The following is a 26172-nucleotide window of genomic DNA, read 5'->3' as shown; positions in this document are numbered from 1 at the left end:
AATTGATAAACTCAACATTAACAAGTCACCGGGACCAGATGGCATTCACCCAAGAGTTCTGAAAGAACTCAAATGTGAAGTTGCGGAACTATTAACTAAGGTTTGTAACCTGTCCTTTAGATCGGCTTCGGTACCCAATGACTGGAAGTTAGCTAATGTAACGCCAATATTTAAAAAGGGCTCTAGGGGTGATCCCGGCAATTACAGACCGGTAAGTCTAACGTCGGTACCGGGCAAATTAGTTGAAACAATAGTAAAGAATAAAATTGTCAGACACATAGAAAAACATAAACTCTTGAGCAATAGTCAACATGGTTTCTGTAAAGGGAAATCGTGTCTTACTAATCTATTAGAGTTCTTTGAAGGGGTCAACAAACATGTGGACAAGGGGGATCCGGTGGACATAGTGTACTTAGATTTCCAGAAAGCCTTTGACAAGGTCCCTCACCAAAGGCTCTTACGTAAATTAAGCTGTCATGGGATAAAAGGAAAGGTCCTTTCATGGATTGAGAACTGGTTAAAGGACAGGGAACAAAGGGTAGGAATTAATGGTAAATTCTCAGAATGGAGAGGGGTAACTAGTGGTGTTCCCCAAGGGTCAGTCCTAGGACCAATCCTATTCAATTTATTCATAAATGATCTGGAGAAAGGGGTAAACAGTGAGGTGGCAAAGTTTGCAGATGATACTAAACTGCTCAAGATAGTTAAGACCAAAGCAGATTGTGAAGAACTTCAAAAAGATCTCACAAAACTAAGTGATTGGGCAACAAAATGGCAAATGAAATTTAATGTGGATAAATGTAAAGTAATGCACATTGGAAAAAATAACCCCAACTATACATACAACATGATGGGGGCTAATTTAGCTACAACGAGTCAGGAAAAAGATCTTGGAGTTATCGTGGATAGTTCTCTGAAGATGTCCACGCAGTGTGCAGAGGCGGTCAAAAAAGCAAACAGGATGTTAGGAATCATTAAAAAGGGGATAGAGAATAAGACTGAGAATATATTATTGCCCTTATATAAATCCATGGTACGCCCACATCTCGAATACTGTGTACAGATGTGGTCTCCTCACCTCAAAAAAGATATTCTAGCACTAGAAAAGGTTCAGAAAAGAGCAACTAAAATGATTAGGGGTTTAGAGAAGGTCCCATATGAGGAAAGATTAAAGAGGCTAGGACTCTTCAGTTTGGAAAAGAGAAGACTAAGGGGGGACATGATAGAGGTATATAAAATCATGAGTGATGTTGAGAAAGTGGATAAGGAAAAGTTATTTACTTATTCACATAATATAAGAACTAGGGGTCACCAAATGAAATTAATAGGCAGCAGGTTTAAAACAAATAAAAGGAAGTTCTTCTTCACGCAGCGCACAGTCAACTTGTGGAACTCCTTACCTGAGGAGGTTGTGAAGGCTAGGACTATAACAATGTTTAAAAGGGGACTGGATAAATTCATGGTGGCTAAGTCCATAAATGGCTATTAGCCAGGATGGGTAAGGAATGGTGTCCCTAGCCTCTGTTCGTCAGAGGATGGAGATGGATGGCAGGAGAGAGATCACTTGATCATTGCCTGTTAGGTTCACTCTCTCTGGGGCACCTGGCATTGGCCACTGTCGGTAGACAGATACTGGGCTAGATGGACCTTTGGTCTGACCCGGTATGGCCTTTCTTATGTTCTTATGTTCTTATGTAAAAGGAACATAACGGCCTCAGTCTTTTTTTGGGGCATCTTTTCATCTGCGGAAGACGGTGGGAATTGCGGCTTATGATGTAGATGGTTTGCAGTGTCTCATGACTGAGTAGTCCAATCTGAGATTTGAATGATCTTCAGCAGTTGTTGCGAATGTCTGTATCTTGGTTGGGAGCTGCTGGCTTCCTACGGGCTCGTTTCTCTTCAAGCTGTGTGGGGGCCAGCTTCTGTCATGGACCCCGATGGAGACGATGGTGCCACTTGTTACAATCACTTGCCAAGATTTCCCATCGGTCAGGATCAATTCCAAATTCCTTCATATCTTGCTTGCATGTGTCTTTATAGTGAAACTTGGGCCATCCTGTTGTTCTTGTTCCCTCTGATAGCTCCCTGTACAGCACGTCCTTGGGTGTGCGTCCGTCTTCCAACCTACTCAGATGGCCCAGCCAGCGCAGCCGTCTTTGCTTGAGCAGGGCTCTCAGACTTGGTAAATTTGCCCTTCAAAGAACCTCTGCGTTGGTGACTTTATCTTGCCATTTGATATTGAGTATGCGGCGTAAACAACGTAGGCGGAAACTGTTTAACCTTGGTACACTAGCATTTTGGTGTTGGTGGTCAGCTTTGAGTTGTTCCAGGCTCTTTTAGTTAATCTGCTAAAGGTGGTAGTAGTCTTTCCAATGCGAACATTTAGTTCTTCATCCAGTGAGAGGTTGGTGGTCACTGACGAACCTAAATAGCTGAACTTCTGGACGACTTCCAGCTGGTTTGCATTTAAGGTAATTGAAGGGTCTTGTGGAACCCCCTATCCTAATACAGCTGTTTTCTTGACGCTGATGGTGAGAGCAAATGGCTGACAGACACTTGAAAGGTGCTCCATGAGTTCCTGGAGTAGATCTTCATAGTGGGCTCTGAGGGCAGCATTTTAGCAAAGCCACGAAAGCACCTCAGGAATCTAGCACCATTCAGCAAGGTTAGCCTCCAAACTGGCCTGGCATGGGTGCTGCACTCCAAACTGGGGTGCACTGGCAGTGATGGGTGGGGAAGCTTGTGCTCATCCTGTTCACACTGCACCTGGCTTTCCAAGGTGCTCTTAGCCCTTGCCTGATGAGCACTATATTCCTCTCCACAAAATATACCACAGAATGAGTCATCAGCACAGTACTTTACTGAGCTCTATCTTGAAAATCCATCATTATTTGTAATGGTCTCTCAGAATTTGGAACTGTAATTTCTTTCCCATCCAATCTTGTCTCTTGTCGATTTGGTAAATGGTGACTTTTCCCCCTGCGGTTCCTAACGGATTTTGAAATTGACACACACCCCATTTTGGTTTTTCACCAGTATTTAGTTTTTCTCCCGAGCACAGAACACAAGAAATAGACATTGTACGCACCTGCCTCTGCATCCATAGCACTTGGGGGTTGGGAGGGATGAGAATAGTGTTTCTTAGGGCTTGTCTACACACACAAGTTGCACTAGTTTATCTTAAATCAGTTAAAAAAAGAGTTTAGTTACATCAGTGCAACCCCACCCCCCTCATGCGGACACTTCTATATTGTTTTAAAACAGCAGCTTACATTGACTTAGCTTGTGTCTGTAAATGTACTGACACCTGCTAAATGGTTATGGGCCAGCTTTACATGGATGCAAGGGTGTCCACAGAGGATGATGTACTGGGTTAACTAAATCAATAATAAATCACACTGTTGATTAAATGGGTACAGTTCTACATATGAACCAATCCTTAGTTAAGTGATGCTGGAGAGCAAAGGAAGTTCAAGAGCAACAAATATTTTTGTAGGTCCTACACTAATATTCGCTCCTCCCCCCAAAAGAAACCCACAACCTTTCAACCGTGGATTGGAGAATGTTTTAAAACAGACCTGCACAACTCGTAAAGCAGCAAGGGCCATATTACTCCAAAGAAAACAGCTGAGGGCCGAACCCACCTGGCCCCGCCAACCCCACCCCCCGCCACTGCCCGCCTGCCTCTTCAGCCCCCTCCCTCACCCACCACTTACCTACTCACCCCCCGCGGGCCGCACAGTGAGCCCACGTGGGCCGCATGCGGCCCCCGGGCCGCATGTTGTGCAGGCCTGTTTTAAAAAATAGTAATCATACTTCTAATCTAGAGGATTAGGCACTATCTGCCGAGGTCCTACACATGTGCCTACCTTCATACCCAGTCGGCAGCCCCATGGACTGCAATGGCACCACTCTCACTGTCTAGAATTACGCATGTGCCTAAGGCTTTGCAGGACTGGGGCTTCAGGTTTTAATAATCTCAAAATATACCAAGTTTTAGGTCTATGATGCTTCAAAATTCCTCTGTAACTCCCAGTCTCACTGTATTTAGAAATTGTCTTCGCACGCGGGACCTTACAAAACATGGTAGTTGTTCAAAAAGTTGTTTTTTATAGACAGCCTATTCAGCTTCTTACAAAAATCATTGTCGTGTGTTTGATGTGTATGCTGCAGCACATGCATAGCAGAAGCGCCTTCACCTGTACACAGCTGAGTAAAGAGCCTGGCCAAAACCAATACCCATTCCTCTTGGCAGACTAGCTGAAGTGACTCAGGGAGGGACTGAATCATAAGAACCACAAAAACATATACTATGGCACAGACCTCTAGCCACACCTCTTAAAACATTCTGTGTAGCCATGCTGGGACGCAGAGCTAGTCAATGCCATTACACAGACGAGCTTTAAACATTGCCACTTTTCCGTAGGTGTCTTGTCCCATTCGTAATGGCCGTTGGACCGGGTATGCACCCTGTTCTTCCAAAGGAGTCCTGCTGTAATTCAGCCATGCTGCGACGAATTAGAACGGTTAGAAGCTCCTTTTAGGAGTGGGTGTTTCTTCAGCATGGAGTCTTTAAAGCCCTCGCTGGTTATAGACAAATACAGACTTTAACAGCACACAGCAATGCAAACCAGTGTAGAGCAGGAAGGGAAGCAGTAGGTATTCTTAATACACCTCTACCCCGATATAACGTGACCCGATAGAACACGAATTTGGATATAATGCGGTAAAGCAGCGCTCCGGGCGGGCGGGGCTGCGCACTCTGGCGGATCAGAGCAAATTCAATATAGCGCAGTTTCACCTATGACACGGTAAGATTTTTTGGCTCCTGAGGACAGCATTATATCGGGGTAGAGGTGTATCTCAATACAAGAGAGAGAGAAAACAGGTTAAGAATAAATTAGTCCTTGAATCATAAAATAGTGAAAGACTAAAGAAACTCAACCTACTTAGTTTATCCAAGAAAAGGCCAAGAGGTTACTTGAGCACAGTCTGCAGGTGCGTAGACGGGGAAGAGATTTCTGACACTGGGTGGTTCTTTAGTGGATGATGGCATAATGAGCTCCTGTGGCTGGAAGCTGAAGCCAGACAAATTCAGAGCAGAAAAAAGGTGCAATTTTTTAATAGGGAAGTTAATCACTGGGACAACTTGCTTGGGGAATGCGGTAGATTCTCTGTCACTTGGAGTCTTTCAACCACGACAGGATGTCTTTCTAAAAGATCTGCTCCAGCTCAAGCAGAAGTTGTGTTTGATGCAGAAATCACTGGCTGAGGTTCTCTGGCCTGTGTTATGCAAGAGGCCAGACCGAATGACCATTTCTTCTGGCCTTACATTTATTAAAACATCAGTACGGTGTTCTGCGGCTTTACTGTTTGAAAAGAGAGTGGTAATCTTACAGCTTCCACTGTGGGATGTAATGTAGAACTAGATGGTTTTGACTGGACAGCAGAAATCAGGAGGTGCGATACCACAGTCTGAGCAGAGCACTGTAAACTGGACATTCTCGAGTTCCAATCCCAGTGCTAACAACACCCTGAGTCCTCAGGCAAATGGCTGCAGCTCTGCAAATCTGCAGATATCCCCACTTTCTATCCGGGGAGCAAGTATCCACGCAGGGCTCTACAAATGGCTTAAACCCCTTCCTCCGTTTCCATGTGTGAACAAAGGACGGCATCACAGGGGATTGTGAGAGTTAATGTTTGAAAAGTGCTACATAAATGATAAATATTATTGAAGCATGTGAAAGGAAAATTACTAAAAGCAGGAAATTTATGAGAAGAGACACATGAATTTCTGGCAAGATGTTTATAAAAACGAGTGAAAACATTCCCTTAGAAGTATCCAGGAATGTAATTACAGCGTTTCAGAGCATCGTCGTTGTTCTTTATTAGGGTGGACTGGCCCCAGTGACAGCCATTCCATGATAAAAATGAAACACAGTTACTTAGAAGCAGTTTTCTTACTAATAAATTACGTGCCTGCTAGTGAAGTGTCAGAACTACAGGCTGCAGTGTTCTTCTGCAAGGAGTCTATTGGGGAATGAGGATGTGATTGACTGGATGCAAATACTGGCACATGCTCTGCGAACATTTGAAAGGGGTTTTTATTGAATTGGGAAATCATCCTATAGATGGTGATTGATATAAAATTAAATGAGGCCATTTGAATGATCTAGTGCCAGGCCTGCAGAAGCCTGGAGCAGCTTGGAGTTAGCGAAGGGAAAGGAGTAAGCATGCCGAGGCCCCAATTCAGCACGCACTAACACACATTTAACTTCAATGGGTTTTAAGCATGTACTTAAAGATAAGAACGTTCTTAAATGCTTTGCTGATTCGGGGCATCGGTCGCTAGTGGCCCATGAGTTGGTAGAGTCTGAGCTGAGCAACAGAAGGAAAATAATTCAGTTAGGGTTGATAGTTTGTTCCATTTTGCATAATATTGGAGCACGTCTGATCATTCAGATCACCTGTTCTTCTAAAACCTGGGACACTGGCAGGGTAAGTCAGTGTGGAGCAGCCTGGACTCAGAACATCCTTCTTTTGTCAACCTGAGCTAGACTCCACTTGATTGCAAAAGATTCTGAGTATTTCACATAACCCAGAAACATCCCTGTTAATATTAATCCTGAGTGCTTAGTGGGTGATTTTACATTTCTCAGGCCCGGACCAATAAGATAAAAGCACGCTGGGGTCTGCTCTGTTACACCTGTGCAGCCCCAGTGAAGTGAACAGGACTTCTCTGCGATTGCACCAGTGTAAGGGAGAGCAGAACGTGACCCACTGAGATGAATTCAGCTGTGATATAACTCCAGTGAAGTTAATGGCATTAAACCAAACCTGGGTGTGATCCTAGGTTTCAGATGTCCGAGCGTGTTGGTATGTCATGCTCCCACTTGCAAATCCTTCACCATCTCGTTTCCAGCAAACGCGAAGCCTGCTGGACGTGCTGTTGACTATTTCAGTGTTCTACGGGACCTCTGCTTTTGCTTTTTAGTTAAACGTAGCGGGCGTGTGTCTATCCATTTGTAAATGCAGTTTCTTTATCTTGCAGAGAGATGCCAAGGGTCAGTATCTGTTTGACCTTCTCTGCCACCACCTAAACTTACTGGAGAAAGACTACTTTGGAATTCGGTTTGTGGACCCGGACAAGCAAAGGGTAAGTAGCAGCTAAGTTACGAGCTATGCTAAGATCTGTTCCAAGACATGCTTGGATAGTCTGGAGGAATTTTCCCTGCAGTAAACCTATAAGGCAGTGCTGCTCCAGGTACATGTCACACTCCTTAGCTGGGAAAATATACCCTGCCTGTCTGGGGTTTGTATTTGTAGTTTTTCTTAGTGATTCACTATTAAAAAAAAAGTCAGAGAGAATTGTTGTCCTTCATGTGACCAACAACAACAGTGCAAAACAAACAGGGAAATAAACGGAATTAGAATTCGAATTCGAAATCAACCCAGCCCTTTGTCAGGAGTCTTTCTCTACAGCTTTTCTTGTCTCTGCTGATCTGCAAGAAGACCAGCCTGAGAAATTGTATCTACCCCAATGGGTTAATTAGCAGGGTGATGTGGTCCACTTGTCAATCAAAAAGCCAGCTGTCTCCCTCATTCACACTGTACCAGGTGAGGAGTCTCATCTGCTTACTTTCATTACAAACATACCGGTACGTTCTGATACTTCCTGTTCCCTTAAGCATTTCAGAGCCTGTGCAGCTCTGAGAGGGGGAGCTGGATCGTATTCTGGCTCATGCATCAGCAACAGAATTATTCACTTGGTTCCAACTACAGGATCTTTATCATAGGCTGCGATGTGTGAACCGGAAAGAACTCAGCAAGACTCTCAGATCCCAGGATGAGCTAGCACTTAAGGGGAAAAAAATCTTCTCATTTGTAAAACGAGCAGATACGTGTGGATGAAAAGGAGACGCAGACATGGAACTTCCTAGTGCCCATTTTTTTCAGAGTTGCTTTACCAAGTAGAACCACATTTTCACATAGAGACGGACATGCACCAATCTCCTCTAGAGTAGGAAATAGAGCAGCTGCTACCTGGGGCAATAAAGCATGAGAAGAAACCACACAGTATGTGGAAGCTTGGTAGAGAAGACTTCTAGGTTAGAAACTGGCTGTGCACTGCCTTCATGAGCTTGTTTCAGACATCAGGATGATGGGTGCTGATCGCACAGTGCAATCTGCCAGTACCGATCCATGCACATTTGCAATGTCCCATTCAAGTCAAAAACAACTCTGCCCAGGTGCAGGAATACATAAGAGCAGGTGTTATTGCAGGAACAGGGACTTGCTGAGCTGTCACTTTTGTGGCTACGTATAATGAATATCACAGTATCGCCAATAAGTAAAATGTTTGGGCAATAAATACGTGTGTGAGTTATTTCTGCCATTTCTCAAGGTTAGTTCTCTACATTAGATTAATATTCCTTTAAAAACACCTAAAGAATGCAGAACGTGCCAGCATACAGCGTATGCCATGAGGGCACCTGAACCGGATGGGTTGGAAGCTCTGCATGCCTGCCAACTGGTTTTTACTATTATGGTAGCACTGGGTTTGCTGCTGAGATCAAGACCTGTCCCAAAAGCATCAGAACAGGAGTAATTTCTGTTCCTGCTCAGTCCCCTTGCACCCGTCGCTGCGTCTGAGAATCAGTGAGGATACGCAGGGGAAGAGAACTTACAGCGTAGCTCCCTGAAGAGTGAGGTGGTGCCGTGAGCTGCCCTTGTTAACTTCCACTAAGCACGGGGATCTTTCACTTGTCTCCTTTTCCTCTCCCAGTGGAACGTACACCGGTGCTCAGGAGGCTTTGCTTGCTGTCTCTTCAGCACTCACTGGTTTTTGTGACCCCCCCCCCCCCCGGCTAACTTCCTGGCTAGCGATGATGCAGCAGCATCAGTGGCCTCGATGTCTTTCCTGTGCGCTCGTGATCAGCTGACTCCCAGTGCCTTTCCTTAACCCTGCAAGTTTTCTTCTGGGCACTTGTGCTTGCATGCGCCTCTCCGAAATCTCTGTGACCTTTCTCCCTGCTCGTCAGTGTCACGGGCGATGAATAACCTCATTCGAAGGAGTGGCTGAATTCATAATGGGCTAACGTCTGGTAGCTCTTTAACGGTGGAGAGCAACATTTTTCTTGCAGTGATTCTGACTGATCACTAACTGCCACTCCAGTTGTGTTGCCTCTTTGTTTTCCTGCTTGTTGGCAAATAGCCTCTTTAAATATATGTGCAGATAAGGCCTTGTGTGTGATACACTGGAGTGTGTTGTCTGTTCGCATGGCCATTGAAAAGGGAGCACTATACAGAAACCTGCATGCACCAGGCTAAGAAGTGCCTTTGGGAATTTCTCAGTACATATTAATAGAATCAAGCGGCGACATTGTTTCTTCTATCAGAATGTCTACACAGTGGGTTGGGATGGAGGCATGGAGAACATGAGCTGTTTTGTCTTGTCCAAACTGAAGTTATAATGGCATTTAGTGTGAAAAAAGTCCTGGGCTTGGTCCCGGCATCACTGACCACGCGAAGATCAGAAGGAATGCTCTTGAAGTTGTGCATTGAGTTTGAGAACTCGCGTGGCTGTGTGTATGGTTATGGCATCCTTAAGGCCTGGAAGACTCTGGATGCAGAGTTCAAAAAGAGCTGGTCAGCTGGAGCCCAACCCTTGAAATGGGCAGGGTTGGCCTCAGAGAGTTACCAGCACCCTTGGGTTGTATTAATGTCATTCTTTTTGTTGTTGCTTTTCTTGGGGGTGTTCCGAGCCAATTACAGCCATTGCAGTTCAATGAAAGGGCACAACTGGCTGGTGTGTATTATGAGAGGCATAACAGAACTCAGTGGAGTGACCCCGGTGTCAGACTGGCTTCAGTGTGACCAGATTCGAGGGGATGAGCAGGAATCATTTTAACCTCTGCAGCTAAAATGTGTCAGTTTTGTTATTAAAGAGCTGCCTAGGCTTTGCATTTCTCAGTTAAAAGCACCACGTTTAACACCTGACGAATGGGACTGCCTCCTCAATCCATTATCACTGCTGCACGGGTAAATATTTCTTACTGGAAAGCAAACCCTTGCAGCTCAGAGACATGACTGATCTGAGGCGTGGGCAGCTGCAGGGGCTTGCTGGAAACGTGCAGCCAGGCTCGCATGCTTCCTTCACAGCGGATCTGGGATGAGTTCGGAGGCACAAAGCTGACTCCAGTGTTCCCAGTCTCCATGTGACTGTACCAGCCGAGCACATGCCCTACAGAGAGTCCTGGGCCATACAGGAAAAGTATCTGACATTGTTGCAGATGTATTTATTTGTGAAGTATGGCCAGGCTTGGCAAGGAAACTGTGCCCTGTAGCTACGAACCGTCAGCAGTTTAGAAATGGTTGTTTGAGAGACTGTGGTGAGGAAAGAACTGCTGAGGAGCCAGAAACAGAAGAAACAGGGGTTTGAAATTTTTCTCATACCATAAAAATTGGTGATGGCTTCTAATGACAGGTGCCCTGAGCCTGTGGCCCTTCCCTACCAGGGGTGTCCTGGTGTTTATCTGGTCCAGTGTGAAGTGTTCCAGCTGGTGGGACTTCCCCCACTTCCCTGGGGGATCTTAGACACCACCCAGCAGGTCTTGCTGTTGGGGGAGGTTTTTCCTGATGCCTTTTCCTTCATTCAATCTCATTCCTCCCTTGGCCACCCAAAGAAATTCTCCTTCCTCAAGGACTCAACTAAAGCCTTGAGCTGCTCTCAAGGAATCACAGACTATCAAGGTTGGAAGGTACCTAGTCCAACCCCCTGCTCAAAGCAGGACCAATCCCCAGTTAAATCATCCATCAGATTTTTGCCCCAGATCCCTAAATGGCCCCCTCAAGGACTGCACTCACAACCCTGGGTTTAGCAGGCCAATGCTCAAACCACTGAGCTATCCTCCTCCAGGAAAGGGCAGGAAGGTGTGGTGCCCTAGCTGGGGTGTGCCGTGTCCTGCCAATGTAAAGGGGTCTCATACGAACGGCGTCTCCAGTGGTGGCAGTGCTACTGTACTTACTGCGTGATGCAAGTGTTACGGGTTCCTTTTGAGCAAGGGTAACTCTTCGCTGGCTCTTGTGGCATGCATGCTGCTTCCTCGGGACGGTTCTTCGTGTTAACTGCAATGTTTTGTGTTAACTGACCTTTCCCTTGACTGCTGTGATGTCATTTTTCTGTATTATTTCGTGGTACCTCTCCCCAGGCATCTGTTAGTCCCTCTTCATGCCTAGGGAAATCTTTTAGTTGCTTGCATCACCCTTTAAGTTGGGCCACAAAGGTTAGCAGCAATGGTTGCAAAAACTTGCTGCAGTAAGAACTTAGGGCTTCTTTTTGGAAGGTGCTGTCAGAGCCACTCCAGAAAGACAGGCCTCAAGTGTAACCTACTCTGTCATGTTATAATTAAAGATGTTCTTTGTTTGCCCCCTAGCTTACCTTGGGTGATTTCAATCAGTCATTCCAGACGGTGCCAAGCAGAAAATGGCATTTTGCATACGCAGCTGTGCTGATTGTACGTCCCAGCGCTGTTTGCATGTATCTGTGGCACTACAGCAAAGTTAAATAACAAGACCCATCCCTTTAAAAGAGAGGTGTTTGTGCCGGACAGAGGGAGGGATCCAGCAGACTTGGGGGTGGCTGAAAAATCCTCCTGCTGCTATTTGAAAGAGGCAGTTTTTCAGATAGGGAGGGGTTTATCACAGCATGCATCAATGGGTTTGTGTTACATGTTTATAGTGCAGGACCGATACTAAGGGTGGGTACTATGGCTCTGCTAGGAACGCTGCAGCTGAGCCTATGGGGTTCTTCCATCACTCTGAGAGGTGGCAGCTAGGTCGACGGGAGTCTACACTGGGGCTATGCTCGGCTTAACATCTCAGCAGCGTGAGCGATGTAGCTAGGCCAACTTATGTGTTAGGTGTAGACCAGGCCGACCGTGCTCCTCTTTGGGCTCTGGTTGTAATCATTCAGCATTGGAGGGATGGATGTCTGTTGTCACAACACAAGGCACATGTCCAGGTATAACATACCTGTTCAGCTGTATGGGTTCAGGTGTAACACGTGTGCCTAGACATTGACAGTGTCCTGTCAGCTCGCTGTGCTCTGGAAGGAGTTGGACAGTCAGGCGATACGGAGCTCTAGATGCCGGCTAAAGGAAGGTGCTCAAGCTGAAGATGAATGGGTTTGGCACGTAACCTGGCTGATCTGTTGGCACAAATGGAAAACTGCACCTGACCTTGGGATGTTGCAGCTAGAAATATTTCCCAACAAACTTGTACTTCACCTTGGCAAGCGCTGCGAGATGCCAGCAGAAGAACAGAGTTCTTGCTCGACACGGCAAGATGAAAGGCTCCCACTCCAATGTCAGCTGGACTTGGATGGTGATACCTAGTCAGATGTAATGGGGCTGCTGAGAGGACGCGTGGAAACTCGTCCATCCCTGCGGAGGCGCCGAGCGAGAATTGTAATAGAAATGTGACATGGTCTCTCAGGGGTTCCCTGGGTGTAAAGGAGCAAGGGCAGAAGGGAACCGCTGGCTGGTGAAACTCCAGGGAGAGAGGGAAATTCTCCCTCCAGCTCCTCTGCCCCCCGCCCCCCAGGATGCCAGAGGGAAGGAAATGCCTTGAAAGATGTTTCTGTGCTACAGGGTGGATTTTAAACAGAGACACTGATACTGGGGGGACACTTTACATCCACTGATGCCATCTTATTCCCTGCCATATTTGGTGCTGATCAGAGGCCGATTCTCAGCCTGCAAATTGCAGGGAGCCAAGCTCCTTTAAAATGCAACTCCTCCCCAGGTCAGGGGATGCCCCCAATTGACCCGGGGTGAGCAGCAGCCCAGATGCAGGCTTCAGTGCAGCCAAGCTAGCGCTGCCCTGAGAAGGAGCAGAGAGGGGGCTACTTACCCAAAGGTGGGGCCTTCCTTTGGGAAATGAGGTGATTCCAGTCAGACCCATCAAAGTGCTGCGGGTACTGAGTGCTCAGCCGGAAATGCCCACTGCATCCCGGTCGTAGCACAGCTACAGTCTGGGCAATCTGAGGACAGAGTGACCGGGCTAGCCAGGGGCTGTGTGCGTTGCTGGGGTAGCTGCTGGAGGTGGGACAACCTTCAGAACAAAGCTCCGTCCTTGTCCTGGCTGCCCCGCTCGGATGAGTCAGGCCATGTCGCTGATTCCTGGCCTGGCCTGCTCAGAGGCACCCATCATTACTGTCTGATCCGTGTGGCCGGGCCCAGTGATTTCCAACGGTCCTAGCACATACCACCAGCTTGCTCTTCCAGGTGTGCTGTCCTTGTCAGTGTTAAACCCCATGGGAGTGGGGTGGAGGTTTGTCTTTTCAGCTTGTCTGCTAGCCCTGCCCATGGTATTGGAGGCTGCCTCGTCTGACTCCTTTCCTACTGCAGCCGTCGCTCCTCCTAGATCATAGGAAGCTGCACTGCCTGCACTGGATGGACTGTTGTGTCCTTTGTGAAGTATCAGTCTCACCTTCTGACTTCCTGCTGGCTTCTTAGAGTTTGCCTCCCACCCCGTGTGAGCTGGCACGAACTACGCAGCTGGTCGAGCAAATGTTCCTAAAATATTCCACGCACCTTAACAAAGTCAGGATCCCAGTGGCTGGTCGTTGTGGTGATCGGGATTTGCCTCTGACGCGCTGGGGTCTGATACTCTACTGCCTTACCCTTTGTTTGGCTATTGACACCCATGGCAAACCTGTACAGCCTGTTGGTGTTGTGTACCCGCCTTGGACAGGTGTAAAGAACTCGAGAAGATGTGAGGCAGTGGAATATCAGGCCCCCTCATTTTCAACTTCTGAGCTTGCTGCATGGTCTTTTCTCTATAATGTATTGGTCATGCAAAGAAACATACCTCTGTTTCAACCCGTTTTTTTCTCTTTCTTTTCTTTTTACCCCAAAGAGGAGGCATTACAACATGAACAAGAGGGTATTTGTTATTGGTCCTTTTTTAAAAAAAATCTTTCTTTTCCATTTCAGCATTGGTTGGAGTTTACAAAGTCTGTTGTGAAGCAGTTGAGAGGTAAGTGTGGCATTTACTGTGCATCTATGTATGAAGATCTCCTATGGCTCCTGTGCATGCTCCCCTTCATTTTATAAGCATTTCCCTCTGGTTCAGCCACTTGATTGGTGTGGCTTATTCCCTGTGCATCACCTAGCGAATGTGCCCTTCTGAGTATCTCAGTTACGTTAAAATGAAATTATTCTCTTGGGGGCAAATTTTCATTAAGCCCCCCTACTTGTGCCAACATAAGTATGTCCATTCTGCACATGCAAAATCTGTGTTTGCTTGAACAAAACAGGTACCTGCCTGGCTAAATGATCCGAGTGAGCAAATAACAATTTGCAAGCCCACCTGTTTTGCAAGCAAAAGTGAACTTCTATTTTCCACACACCAGATACCGTCACGTGTACTGTCAGCACAGCCATGGAGGCCCAATGAAAACCACCTTTGGAAATGCCCCATTATTCCTTGAGTTGTGGTTCAGAGATCACCCCCACTCCTCCCAGCTGTCCCTCTGCTCCACGGGCCAGTGCAGGAGCAGCCAGGGGCATTGTGTGGCGGAAGCCCCATCCCCTCCCTGTCCTTCTCCATTGTCTTTAGCATCCTGCTTGTAGAGCGGAAGCCAAGTGTAGGAGCACCACGACTGCTGTCATGAGCAGCCCTTGCTTGGCTAAGGTGGAGGTGGGGATCATCTTCCTGACCCCTCCCGCCCTCTGTGTTTGTGTAGGCCAGCTCGCAGTCTAGCCTATGATGTGGACATGGAGTGTGTGTGTGTGTGTGGGTAGGGATTGGGGGAGCGGACAGACAGGCCATTCAGATTTCAAGCAGTGTCTTCCAGTAGAAAGACTGGAGGACTCTAGATTGTTATTTATACCACAATCCTTGCGCAGAACAGGGGGCAAAAAGGGCTTTTAGCTTCCCCATTGAATTCTTTTGCCGTTATGACAAAGGGAGGTGCTTGAGGCCCATCCTTTCCCTGGGTGCCTGGGGAGTTGTGATCACAAGTGCCCGTGCTGTTAATGAGCGCTCTGCCTGTGCTTTGGGGGGATGGGTAACTGCGGAGCCGCGTCTGGTCCTGAAAAGATTTCACTAGCTCCTTTAGTTGGGTTAGTCGCTGAGGAAGGCTCTGGTGTATTTGCTCTGCACGGATACAATTCAAGTGACCGTAACATTGTCATTTTACGCTGCAGCCCAGCCTCCATTCACCATGTGTTTCCGTGTGAAGTTCTATCCCACTGACCCTGCTGCTCTGAAAGAGGAAATAACCAGGTAAGACTGAAGCTAGCAGCCATGCAATGGGGCTCGTGCTGGGTGCTCCCAGGAGGTATTGTTAAAGGTCAGACACGCCTGCAGCTCCGCAACCTGAAAAGTTTTGTTTCAGATTTCCCTGAACAGAGCCAGTCCGAGTCACCCACCGTGTTCGGGTATAACGAAGCATGACAATACTGTTACTATACGCTGGAAGCAGTTTATTGGCTTGCAGAGTCATCCCGCCACAGCTGATGTTTATCATTAGCTGTTGATTTAAACCCGCTAGCTTGAACTTCCACAACAGTCTGTTAAGAAGATTGAGTTGCCAGAACACAGCACTATGACAGTGTATGTCATAATTACAGCAGGAGCCTGAGAGTCTGTCTGTGCTGCCTTGGAAACCTGGGTCTGTGGGAGCTGGGCTTGCAGACTCAGTGTTTCTAGGCCTGCACTTGTGTCACAGCCGTGCTAATGCGTCCACACTGCACTCCGCAAACCTCCTGACTTGGGTCTGTGGCTTGAGGTGCATCTGTGATGCAAAAATAAATGGGCTTCACAGCAGGATTTGGGCTCTGGCCTGTCCCACTAACAGGGTCCTAGGACCCGGATCCTGAGTCAGGTTGTCTTGTGTGTGGATGGAAGTGGGGCTTAGGCTCAAACCAGACTCAGAACCTGGCCATTGTGTGCAGTGGAGACATCCCCATAGTGACTATGATTGCAGAGCAGGTTCTAGTCTAACCCCTGGGTATTTCACCTTTCAGGCTGAACTTGGCCACGCTGGTCTCTGCTGAAAGGCGACTCTGTTGCTCTGTAGTTTGGAATAGCAACAGTTAACCTGTTGTGGAATCTTAGGAGCGGTTGAAAAATGCACTTTTCCCATTGTCACAAAAACACATGCCGCTGTTTTGAATAGCTCCAGAGCCCAAGTTACGTAGTTATAGCTCCACACACACAGTGCACTTGAAAGGGTCTAAGCGCTTCTCATTCCCCTCGAAGTCACTTACAGGTTAACGCCTCTACTGGTGGATTGAAGTGTTTGTAAGAAGCCTGTGGCCTTTGAACAGCAGATGGGGGAATTCCTGTCCTGTGGACATTGATGAAGTCGTGGGACAATAGCAGCATTTGCCATAAGCTCTGGCCGCAGGATGGGAATGATGAACATTCCTGCAGGGCAGGAGAACCAATGTCCCCCTTCTCCCTATGCCACTATATTAAACATCTCACTCCGTTAGCACAGGGCTTTACGTTCTCCCCACCCCCCGCGCCCCATGAATCTGAGCGTCGGCTAGGCATGTTTCAGAGAGAATGTCAATGAACTAGAAGGTTGTCAGAGTGTGATGCCCTCCCGCTGCTACATATGTGTCGGAGTAAAGCCGAGTCATTTATTTTCAAGGCAGGACACTTGATCCTCTGACAGCATTCCATTACAGTGACTCGGTTTCTATCATATCCAATGACTGATGCAGATTGAATCATTTTACCTGTTAGATGTTGGTGCACTAGAGTTTGAATTGCTCACTGTTCCTGACATGCTGCATTTAGATTCCCTTGTGGGGGAGGAGCAGAATCCTATTGTATGCCTCAGCCAATCAGACATAAGCTCCCCTTTAAAAAAAGTGTTGTATTTATATAACTAAGCTGGCTCAAGCCTGATTGTTTTAAAAAAAATTCAATACTTAGTCTTTAGCTGCCCATCTAGCCTTGGCTGCCAGACATTCTGTTAGGGCTAATTCACCGACATCTTTAAACAGTCACGCGTTATCTGAACTTCATTGACTCTTTGTACAAAATGTGCCTGATTCTAGGTGGGCTATAAATATTCAAATTCTCTTGAGCCTGGAAGACAAATCTGGCTCGGCGGTGCAATGTCTCATTTGCAGCACTGCTCAGGTAAGAGCAGATTGGCTTTTGACATTCCGTTCCGGTGGGGGGTTGATTGCACTAAATGCTGATCCAGAATTTATCAGCACTGTTTCAAAGTGTTGGGGTGGATTTGGCAGAGCGGTGAGAGATGGAGTTTGCTTGAATATGAAAGGCTGGGTGTGATTAGGACTGCAGGGAGATGAGGAAGCACTGGGTGTGACGTTAGAACAGGGGAGAGGAAGCTAATGCTAGCAGGTTGCGTGCGGGAATGCAGAATTTGTCACAAGGATCTGTGTAGGCATAGAGAAGTGGGCTGGTTTGGGGCTCAGCAGGCGTATTTGTTCCCAGATTTGCTAGCAAATGGAAAAGGAAACATGCCGGAGTTAGCCATGCTGCCCGTGTGTTGACACCACGTCTTGGGTTGCTGCTCTCTTGGGATGTGTATGGGAACATTCAGCACGGCTCTGTTCCCACACAACAGGTCACAGTAGCTGCAATGCGCCAAACCCAGAGAGCTGAGCTTTCCACGCTAGAATTCGCTGTGGTAGTGGAGCGTATTGCCATGAGCTACCGCAAAGTGTCGTCCTTGGAAACGCTACCTTTGGTTCCTGTTGTCCCCGGTCCATCATAGGAGACAGAGCCGGGAGAGATCTCTTAGGCCATCGCTAGTCGTTTTCCAAAGGTCTCATCAGAAGAGCTGTTAATCACAGGACCAAAGATTTCCGGCTTTGTTTCTTTGCCCTTTCCAAGATGGTGGGATGCTTCCTGCTTTCCAGTACTCAGGATTCACTCCCAGATGTAGTGACCTGTTTAAACAGGCCCTTCCCGAGCCCCCAGCAGGGCTTGTTATTTGTGGCCAGGGCTCTTTGTCTAACCTTTTCATAACTGGTTCTGTTAGCCTGACTACCTCCTTGTCTGTTGTTTGCAGCAAATTGATGGCCAATACAGGCACTGCTCTGCCTCTTCTGCTTAAAATATGGAGCCCGATGAACAGCCCTGTTACTTCCTTATTTCCACCACATGTCCCCTCTAGTCTTTGTCTGCTGTCTGCATTGAGGGAGAGCTGGTTTATTTCCAGGCTGCTAAAAAGCGACAGGAAAAGCAGAGGGGGAATTGCTGTGTGAGTAGCTGGCAGTGTCCCTTTAACTCTAACACTCAAGGCAGTAAGGGCTCAGGCCTGCTTCCATGAAGCGAATGGCACAACTCTCCTTGATTTCGGTGGGAAGAGGTTCTGGAGGAGCACTGGCTAGGCAGGGAGTGAGCAGGAGACTGCATCCATTCCAGACTGTGTGACTGCAGGAGCCTTCCCCTCGTTTGTGCCCGTTGTCCAGCTGGAACAGACAGAAAAACAGGCAGGTTTGTTTCAGGAGCGTGTCTTTGGTTCTGTGGGTGAAGTATTTGCAGACGTGCAGTTTTAATAATGTAACTTATAGCATGAGGCTATCAGGCCGATACAACTGGCTAATTCTGATATCCGTTCCCCATGATTCCCTTTTCCCCTTGCCACTTGCACAGTGTTAACTTGCCTGCAAGTCAGCTGTGAGTCCCTTCCACTCTTCATTCCTGCCTGCGCAAGTCAGGCGCACCTGTTCCCAGATGCTGCAGCTTGATAATAAGTCCAGGAATGGTTCCTGGCAAAAAGCCTGTCCCGCCACCTGATTGCTAAACAAATGCAATTGTCAGTGCTGCGCTTTGAGACGGTTCAGATGCTGGAGTCCTGCCTTATCTTGTCTTTTTCGAAGGCTGCTGTAAAGCAGAATGAGATGGGGAATTGAGAGCTGAGTTCGTAAATTGGACTCTTCCCAGGCAATACATTGAGTCCAGAGCCCTTGATGAATGATTTTTGTCATCTTCAGATAAATGGATGTTCCTCTCTTTCTGTGCTGCAGATCTCAGGTGGGGGGAGGAGGGGGGAGAAGGGAGAGGAGGTACAGCACAATGTGGAGTTTATTAAAAAATGACTTTAATTTTTCAAGAGGTCTTTGCAGTAGGCCGTGTTTAGCATGCTAACTATCCTCTCGGCCCTCGGAGGGGAGGGAAGCACAAATGTTAATTGAGAACATTGGAACAGTACAGCATCATTAACAAATAATTCTGCCAAAAGCGGCTACTGGTTCGAGATGTTTACAACACTGTCCACCCTATCCAAAGTGTAATTACTCTTTCAGACAGAACAAATTGCAAACACACATCTGTGTCCTAACAAGTTTGGGAAATAAGGCTTCCGAAGGAATCAGGATTTGCAGTGAGAGGAGGGGAAATTGACAGGAAAGAGAATATAGAGAAGTTGGTGGGACATGTTTCAGGTAAACACCACAATATATTTTGCATTGCAACTAAGGCCAGAAATCTTCAAAGCCGTTTCCAATGCCCAGTTGTTCCCTCCTTGGAAATAAAGGGGAAATTGGTGTCTGCATTTTAGCATCTGAGACTTCGTTTTTTTCCCCCTACATCATGAAACGTTTGGCTAAGACGAAGTGTAAAATCAATGTAATATCGGCTAGTGCAGTGTTTCCCAAACCTGGGATGCTGGTTGTGTAGGGAAATCCGCTGGTGGGCCGGGCCGGTTTGTTTACCTGCCCTGTCTGCAGGTCCAGCTGATTGCGGCTCCCACTGAGCGCGGTTCGCTGCTCCAGGCCAATGGGAGCTGCTGGATGCACCAGCCAGTATGTCCCTCAGCCCACGCCGCTTCCAGCAGCCCCCATTGGCCTAGAGCAGCGAACCTGATTTCATGATTTCCTGCCAGTGAATGCAATCAGATCCCGAACACAGGATTATAAATTGGAGAAACAACATTTGATAGAGTAAATATGGGATAGTTTGAGAAACTAAAGCTAATTTAAGAGAACTCGGTCATGAGTCTATTCCAATCTGCCTGGAAGTGCTCAGAGTATCCTGTGGAGATACGTATTTTCTGTACCTAAGGAAACAAATGTTGAGAGTCAAATCTGCAAAACAACATGTTGTGTATGCAAAATGTGATCAGGTGTCTTCAAACACATCACTGTACATGCAAATGGGTGCATGTGAAGACACCCATTCTGTGTATATAGATGCATATTTTGCTATGCAATTACCAGTGTGCACCCATCAGCTTTTAATTCTTGCATATGAAACCTGAGTACCTGTTTTCATTCTTTAGAAGTGGCCCTTGCTGACTAATTTTCTTGTCCTACATATGTATGTTGTAAAACAATCTGAAATTGCCCCAGCTGATGGTCAACAGGCTGCTGACGGAGCAGAGGGCACATGTGGTGATGCTGGAATTAGAAAAGTTGTTTACTAGCCACTGGGGGGGTCCTTCTGCTTTTTTACTTTGTAAATGACTGTAAAGGCATTCGACTGACAGCCCTGGCGAATGAACGTGTAGAATAAAAACAGGTGCTGAGTGAGGTAGCCGCTTGTCTTCTAGAAATTACAAGACCACAAGACTTATTTCCGTATGCCCTCAGCGGTTGTCAGGTGGAGACAAAGCTCAGTTGTCACTGACTTGGGCTTGATTAGAATCAGTGGCCTGAAGGTGGAAGGCTCTAAATCCCTCTGTTGGTCCCCTGGGCCAGCTGGTGTTTTTTCCCCTGGCATTTGAGGAATCCTAGAGCGCAGGCCTCTGTATGTCTTTAAACATCCAAGATGGATAGTCAAGATCCAAGCCAAGCTCCTCCGGAGTTAGGTAGGCCAACTGGAAGGGCTAAAGATATTCCAGCATTCATAGAAGTGTAGGACTGGAAGGGACCTCAGGAGGTCTTCTAGTCCAGCCCTCTGCATACCATCCCTTGGATGTGCACTCTCTCTTTGGAGTGTCTGGTGAGCGAGGACCGTGATTGGATGAACTCTGGGATTTTGCCCTCTTTTACACGGCGTATTTGAAATACTTCTGGGCTCAGGATTACATACCTTTTGGTTTTGTATTAATAAACTAAAGATATTTTTCATAGAAGGATGGGTTAGAGAACAGAAGGTGGACAATAGAAGATGAGATCAGCAAAGGAAGGAGGATTCTGGAGTTCTTTGCCTTTCTCGATGATGTGCAGAATTAATGGAAGCTTTTCTTGTGCTTCAGGGAGAGACAAATAAAACCCATAGTTAGTATCCTGAATACATGGGCAACTCCTTCTGAACCTGATTGCCAGCCCCATAGTAGAGTCAGATTAGCACAAAATCAAGCATTTGTAAATAGGCCATTTTTATTTGCTGAGCCTGTTTTAAAATAACTTCATGTCCAAAACACAAGCATTTCTGTTTCCATAAGAAGGTGTCTCAAATCAGCTTTCCCAGATACGATTGATTTGTTTTTTGTTCTAGGTACATTTGAGAAGAAACAAAGAAGTGTCCAGGCATAGATCTCAGACAGATGCATCTGGTTGCCCTTTCTTAAGAGCCACTTATTTGGCTTGCAGATTTTGTGTTAACTCCTAGCAACTGCAAAATTTCGCAGTCATTAGGCCTCAATTTAAATGTGAAATGGCCAATGACACCTCTCTGAACAGTGAGCGCTATAAGGTGGGCGTGATCATTAAACTGTTCCTACGGTATTCTATTTCTTTTCTGTAACCTGAGATCAGCACAACAGCTGCAGTTGTCAGGTATTGAAATGCAGGTCAGATTTATGCCTTGGGGAGGGCGGGGTGAAAACTTGGCCAATTAAGGCCGTCAAAGATTTAGCCCCTTGCAGTTAATATAACAATAAGGAGGGTGGGGGAAGCAGTAGCACTTTGTGTTACTTGTAGTCTAGAGCCAGACAGACAATGGCTTATTTCCAAGATAACGTGATTGCATGTTTTGATGACAGCTTTCCCTCCATTGGCATATCTACTTTTCTACAGGTATGTAAATCTCCCTCTGTCTTTGGGTTCTAGTGACATCCAAGGCAGAAGAATTCAAATGAAGCCCTGGTTTTCATGGAAGAAAAAGCAGTTCTTAGGCATAGGGGTCACTCGTCAGCTGAGTTTGTTCACTTTGTCAGTGTTCCAGTCCCAACACATTGGCGAGACAGACAGAATGAAATCAGTGAAAAGTAATGAACAGGGAGGATAAGTGAAGCTGGTTCTAAGAGAGTTCAGATATTGATTGGTGCTGAGACCAGGAAAAAACTCAAGTCAGTTCAGAGTTAAATTAGCTTTAAAAGTTTCTGACTGAAGAGAAAATCAGCAATAGGAAGAATGGCTGAGCTGTGACAGAGGGAACTCTCTAGTTCAGAAAACTGCATAACTTTCTTCACTACATTTTTAAAGGAAGCTACATTTCCAGAACACAAGCCCTTCTCTCAAAAATTCCCTTTCGCTGGCTGAGTTGGGTGTTTTCTACAGATGGGGGAATATTTGCACGTTCATTGTGTTGGGGGCCTCTTGAAACCTTTTGCTGCAGTTCACAAAAGTAGACGAAGTTCACAAATGTATTTTCCCTAATTTAAACCCATGATTTCTTCCGGGCTTTATTGCAAGGTTGAGTCAGTTTTTGAACAACATGTATCTGTAGGTAAGGGAAAGCTCTGTGTCTGGTAGGGAAGAACTCTCGGGAAGCCAGATAGCGCTGTCCATGGTGCTTGTACTACATGTATTCATTCAGAATGTTCTTGCTCTTTCTCTGCTTTTTTTTCAGCGTCTCTTTGTCACTCACTCTCCCCAATCTCTGCTCCATTTTCCATCCTACCTTGTCATTGGATGTTTCTTCTGCTGTCTGCTTCCCTGTTCACAGTCTTTCCTCAGTGGAGCATAAACACAATAACCTTCTTGTCTGCGTCCAACTTTTGCTCTCCATGTTCATGTGAGTTTGGTATTAGGCCAAATTAATTCATCCATATCTGCTTCTGTCCACTGTTGTTTGATAAGCTAATAATTCGATGCAGATCCTGTACATGAAACCCAAAAGAGACTGACTGACTGCTTCTGCAGTCCCACCGTTGCACTGGCCTAGGGCAGATTTAGATGTGCTGGGAATACACGTGAGGCATCGGACATCACGATTGGTGGATTGAAGTGTCATCAGCTGACTCGTTAGTTCATTTGAATGATTCAGCATTTTTTGCCCAGTTCTGGGCAGACAAGATGGCCAGTAGCTTCCCAGTACGCAAGACAGTGTTCAAGTCCTTTGAGAGTTGCCTGTGTTTGTTATTGTCTAATAAACTATAATATACCCAGAAAATATTGGCAAAGGTGACAAAAGTCAGGACACAGAAAAGCTTAAATTATGTGCCCTGCACCATCATCTGCCCTTTTGTTCTTAAAGACGGTCCATTCATTAAGGCCTGCAAGGCGACGAGATTTCGGGGGCTGGGATAGAAAAAAGGAAGAACTATTCCCCTCTTTGAGTGACGGTAACAAATACACATTTGGCGCAGGCATGAGGGCTGGTGTGGGAAGATTTCTTCTGTGTCTGCGAGTGGCTTGTGGCTCGTGGCACGGCAGGGGCTCAGGTGGGTCTGTGTAGGTGTGGTAAAGACAATACACTGCATGTTAGTGCTGCCTGCTGGCGTCAGGGCTGATGCAGTCTCTTGCCCCTCTGTGTGTCTTTCAAAACCAGCCATTATTGAATCGGAACAACACTGATTTTTCACAAACACAGTTCGCTTTTTCCCCCATGTCAGTTACCAGGGATGCCGTTGGAACGTAACAATTTGGTTGCTGCTGAGAACTCTCTATTTGGGCATCTATTCAGGCCAAGGAGAGGTCTCATCCTGTTTTCCACTACCCAAGAGCAATAGCCAGCATCACTGTGTTTTAATCTTCTATAAAATGGGCCTCCACCTCTGTCCACACTTTTCTGCATTAATTCCTTCATGCCGGAAGATCTAGGGCTCCCACTGCTAGGTATTAATGTCTTCTGCATTAGCCCTTTGAGTTGGAAAATTCCGGCTCCCAGTGCAATGGAAAGGTACAGGCATACAGGGGTTAAACCATCCTGGGTCACCAAAAACAGCCCTCCAGAACTGGTTTAAGTGGTTAGGTAGAAATGGAAGATATATTCTCCTATCCGCAAACAGGATTACAGAGCGCACCTGACCTTCACCAGCATTTCCGTGAGATTGGGGTGCATATGAATAGTACTCAATGTGGGGAGATTAGAACTTGAAATACATAGCGAAACAGCTGGAATGGTGACATGGATATTCTGTAGGGTAGCAAAGGGCAAAAGCTAATTAGCTGCTAGGGGCTGGTTCTACTTATAAAGACATTTTGAGTCTAAATCGGCCATGAGATGTATGCACGAAACTAAGAGCAGAGCTGGGGCTTGCATTTGTCCCAGCGGTATCAGAAGGAGAATGGTGTGGGTTATGATAGTTGGGTTTTTCTCAACATTTCTGTAATTTTAGCAGTGAAATGATGACGCTTGCAGTATCAGAAATCTGAACTCAAGAAATCAAGCCTGGCTGAGGTTCTGCAGAATGGAAGTTAAATTATTTAAACATATTGCCAAGCATGCCAATTTACAATTTGCTCCTTAATTACGTGAGTTATGTTTTACATCAGATTGTTTTTCCCAAATGTAATGAATGCCATCGTAACTCAGTCTGAACTGCCACACAGTTACTTATTTTAAGTTTGTTATCATACTATAATTTTTAGTCATATTTTGTTTTTTCTTTTTGCTGGCATTGATTTAATGAAATCACACAAAATCTAGGAGAAATAGTGATTGTTGAGCATAGAAATTGCTGATTTTATTGTCAGCTAATGACAGGTGCCAAGGAGGTGAATGCTTACAGAGGGATCTAAGCTCTTAAAACATCTCCTAATAGTAATAATAATGATACCTGGCTGCTATATAATGCTTTTCAATGTCACTCTCAAAGCATTTTACAAAGGAGGTCAATATCAGTACCCCCATTTTACAGATGGAGAAACCGAGGCACAGAGAGGGGGAATAATGTTAATGGGCCTTACACATAATAATGTCAGTAGTTGTAACAGTGACACTAGCCCATACACATGTACATTAAGGGAACGATAGGTTCTCCTAAGTAGGTGTTATATAAAGGTTTTGAGTTCCAAGGGTGAAGTGCAGGTTTAGAGAAGCTTAAAACCAGAGCAATAACCTTGACTGGGGACCCGTACGACAAATTATGAATTGGATTCTTGTCTCGTATAGATGCCCTATCACCACTCCTATGGACTTCAGCAGGAGTGGCATGCCTGCATCGGAGCCCTGAGAATTGACCCTAAATTGAGGATTGACTGGCAAATTAGCACTTGACTAAGTCACAGCCGATGTAATGTTTGGAGAGAATTTAGAGTGGAAGTGTCTCGATACAGATTTTCCTGTTTGAGTCACACATTTAGGTAACTTAAGCATTGCTTAATAAAAGAAATAATTCAGAGCTAATTCTGTTTCTCTCCTCAGGTATTTAGTCTTCCTGCAGATCAAAAGAGATCTCTACCATGGCCGCCTCCTCTGCAAGACATCGGATGCTGCATTGTTAGCCGCCTATATCCTTCAAGGTAATGCTTTGTGACAAGATAAATGTGCTTTTCATGCTAAGTACTGATTACATTATTTCACTTACAACAGATCACTGCACCTTGAATACAAATGTCATCTAACCAATGCAGGGCTCATGCTTCAAGATTGTACTTGTGCCAGCACCCCATTGGTCTATGATAGAATTAGAATTGATAGTGTGATCTAAACTATACCAGGAGCAACAACTCTGCCATCTATTCCCTCAAAGTTATTCCACCTGGATTCAGGTCAGTTGTGTCTGAATAAATGGCCCTTTGATCAACATTATGTGTCTAGTATTTTCCACTTGCTTCCATCTGAGGATCTCAAAGCACTTTACAAAATCACAATCTCCCTGTCAGGCAGGTGGGTTTATCCCCATTTAACAGATGGGAAACTGTGGTAGAGGGAGATGCGGCACCATGCATTAAGCAACACAGATTCAGTGATAGAGCAAAAGGGACATCTAGAACTCCTGATTTCCAGGTCAGTGTGCTGCAGCTACTAATCCACACTTCCTCTGTAACTAGGATACAGGGATTTCCAGAGCTGAAGTGATGCTCTCTGATAGGTAGGTAAGGCTTGTAGCAGCATGGGACT

The 26172-nt window shown here is 46.1% G+C and overlaps 1 protein-coding gene across 6 annotated transcripts in view; it reads left to right on the top strand.

Moving 5' to 3' along the window:
• FRMD5 (FERM domain containing 5) overlaps positions 1-26172 on the top strand; it is a 283379-nt gene that overhangs the window by 200813 nt on the left and 56394 nt on the right. For all 6 annotated transcript variants that reach the window (XM_044980464.1, XM_044980461.1, XM_044980463.1 and 3 more), the window contains exons 2-5: positions 7052-7156; positions 13998-14040; positions 15213-15291; positions 25474-25571. In XM_044980464.1, coding sequence (XP_044836399.1) covers positions 7052-7156; positions 13998-14040; positions 15213-15291; positions 25474-25571 — 325 coding nt within the window. The remainder of the gene's footprint in view (positions 1-7051; positions 7157-13997; positions 14041-15212; positions 15292-25473; positions 25572-26172) is intronic.

Source organism: Mauremys mutica, chromosome 11 (assembly GCF_020497125.1).
Source record: "Mauremys mutica isolate MM-2020 ecotype Southern chromosome 11, ASM2049712v1, whole genome shotgun sequence".
Lineage (NCBI taxonomy): Eukaryota > Metazoa > Chordata > Testudines > Geoemydidae > Mauremys > Mauremys mutica.
Note: the sequence above shows the minus strand (reverse complement) of the source record. Positions and strands in the feature narration are given on the sequence as shown.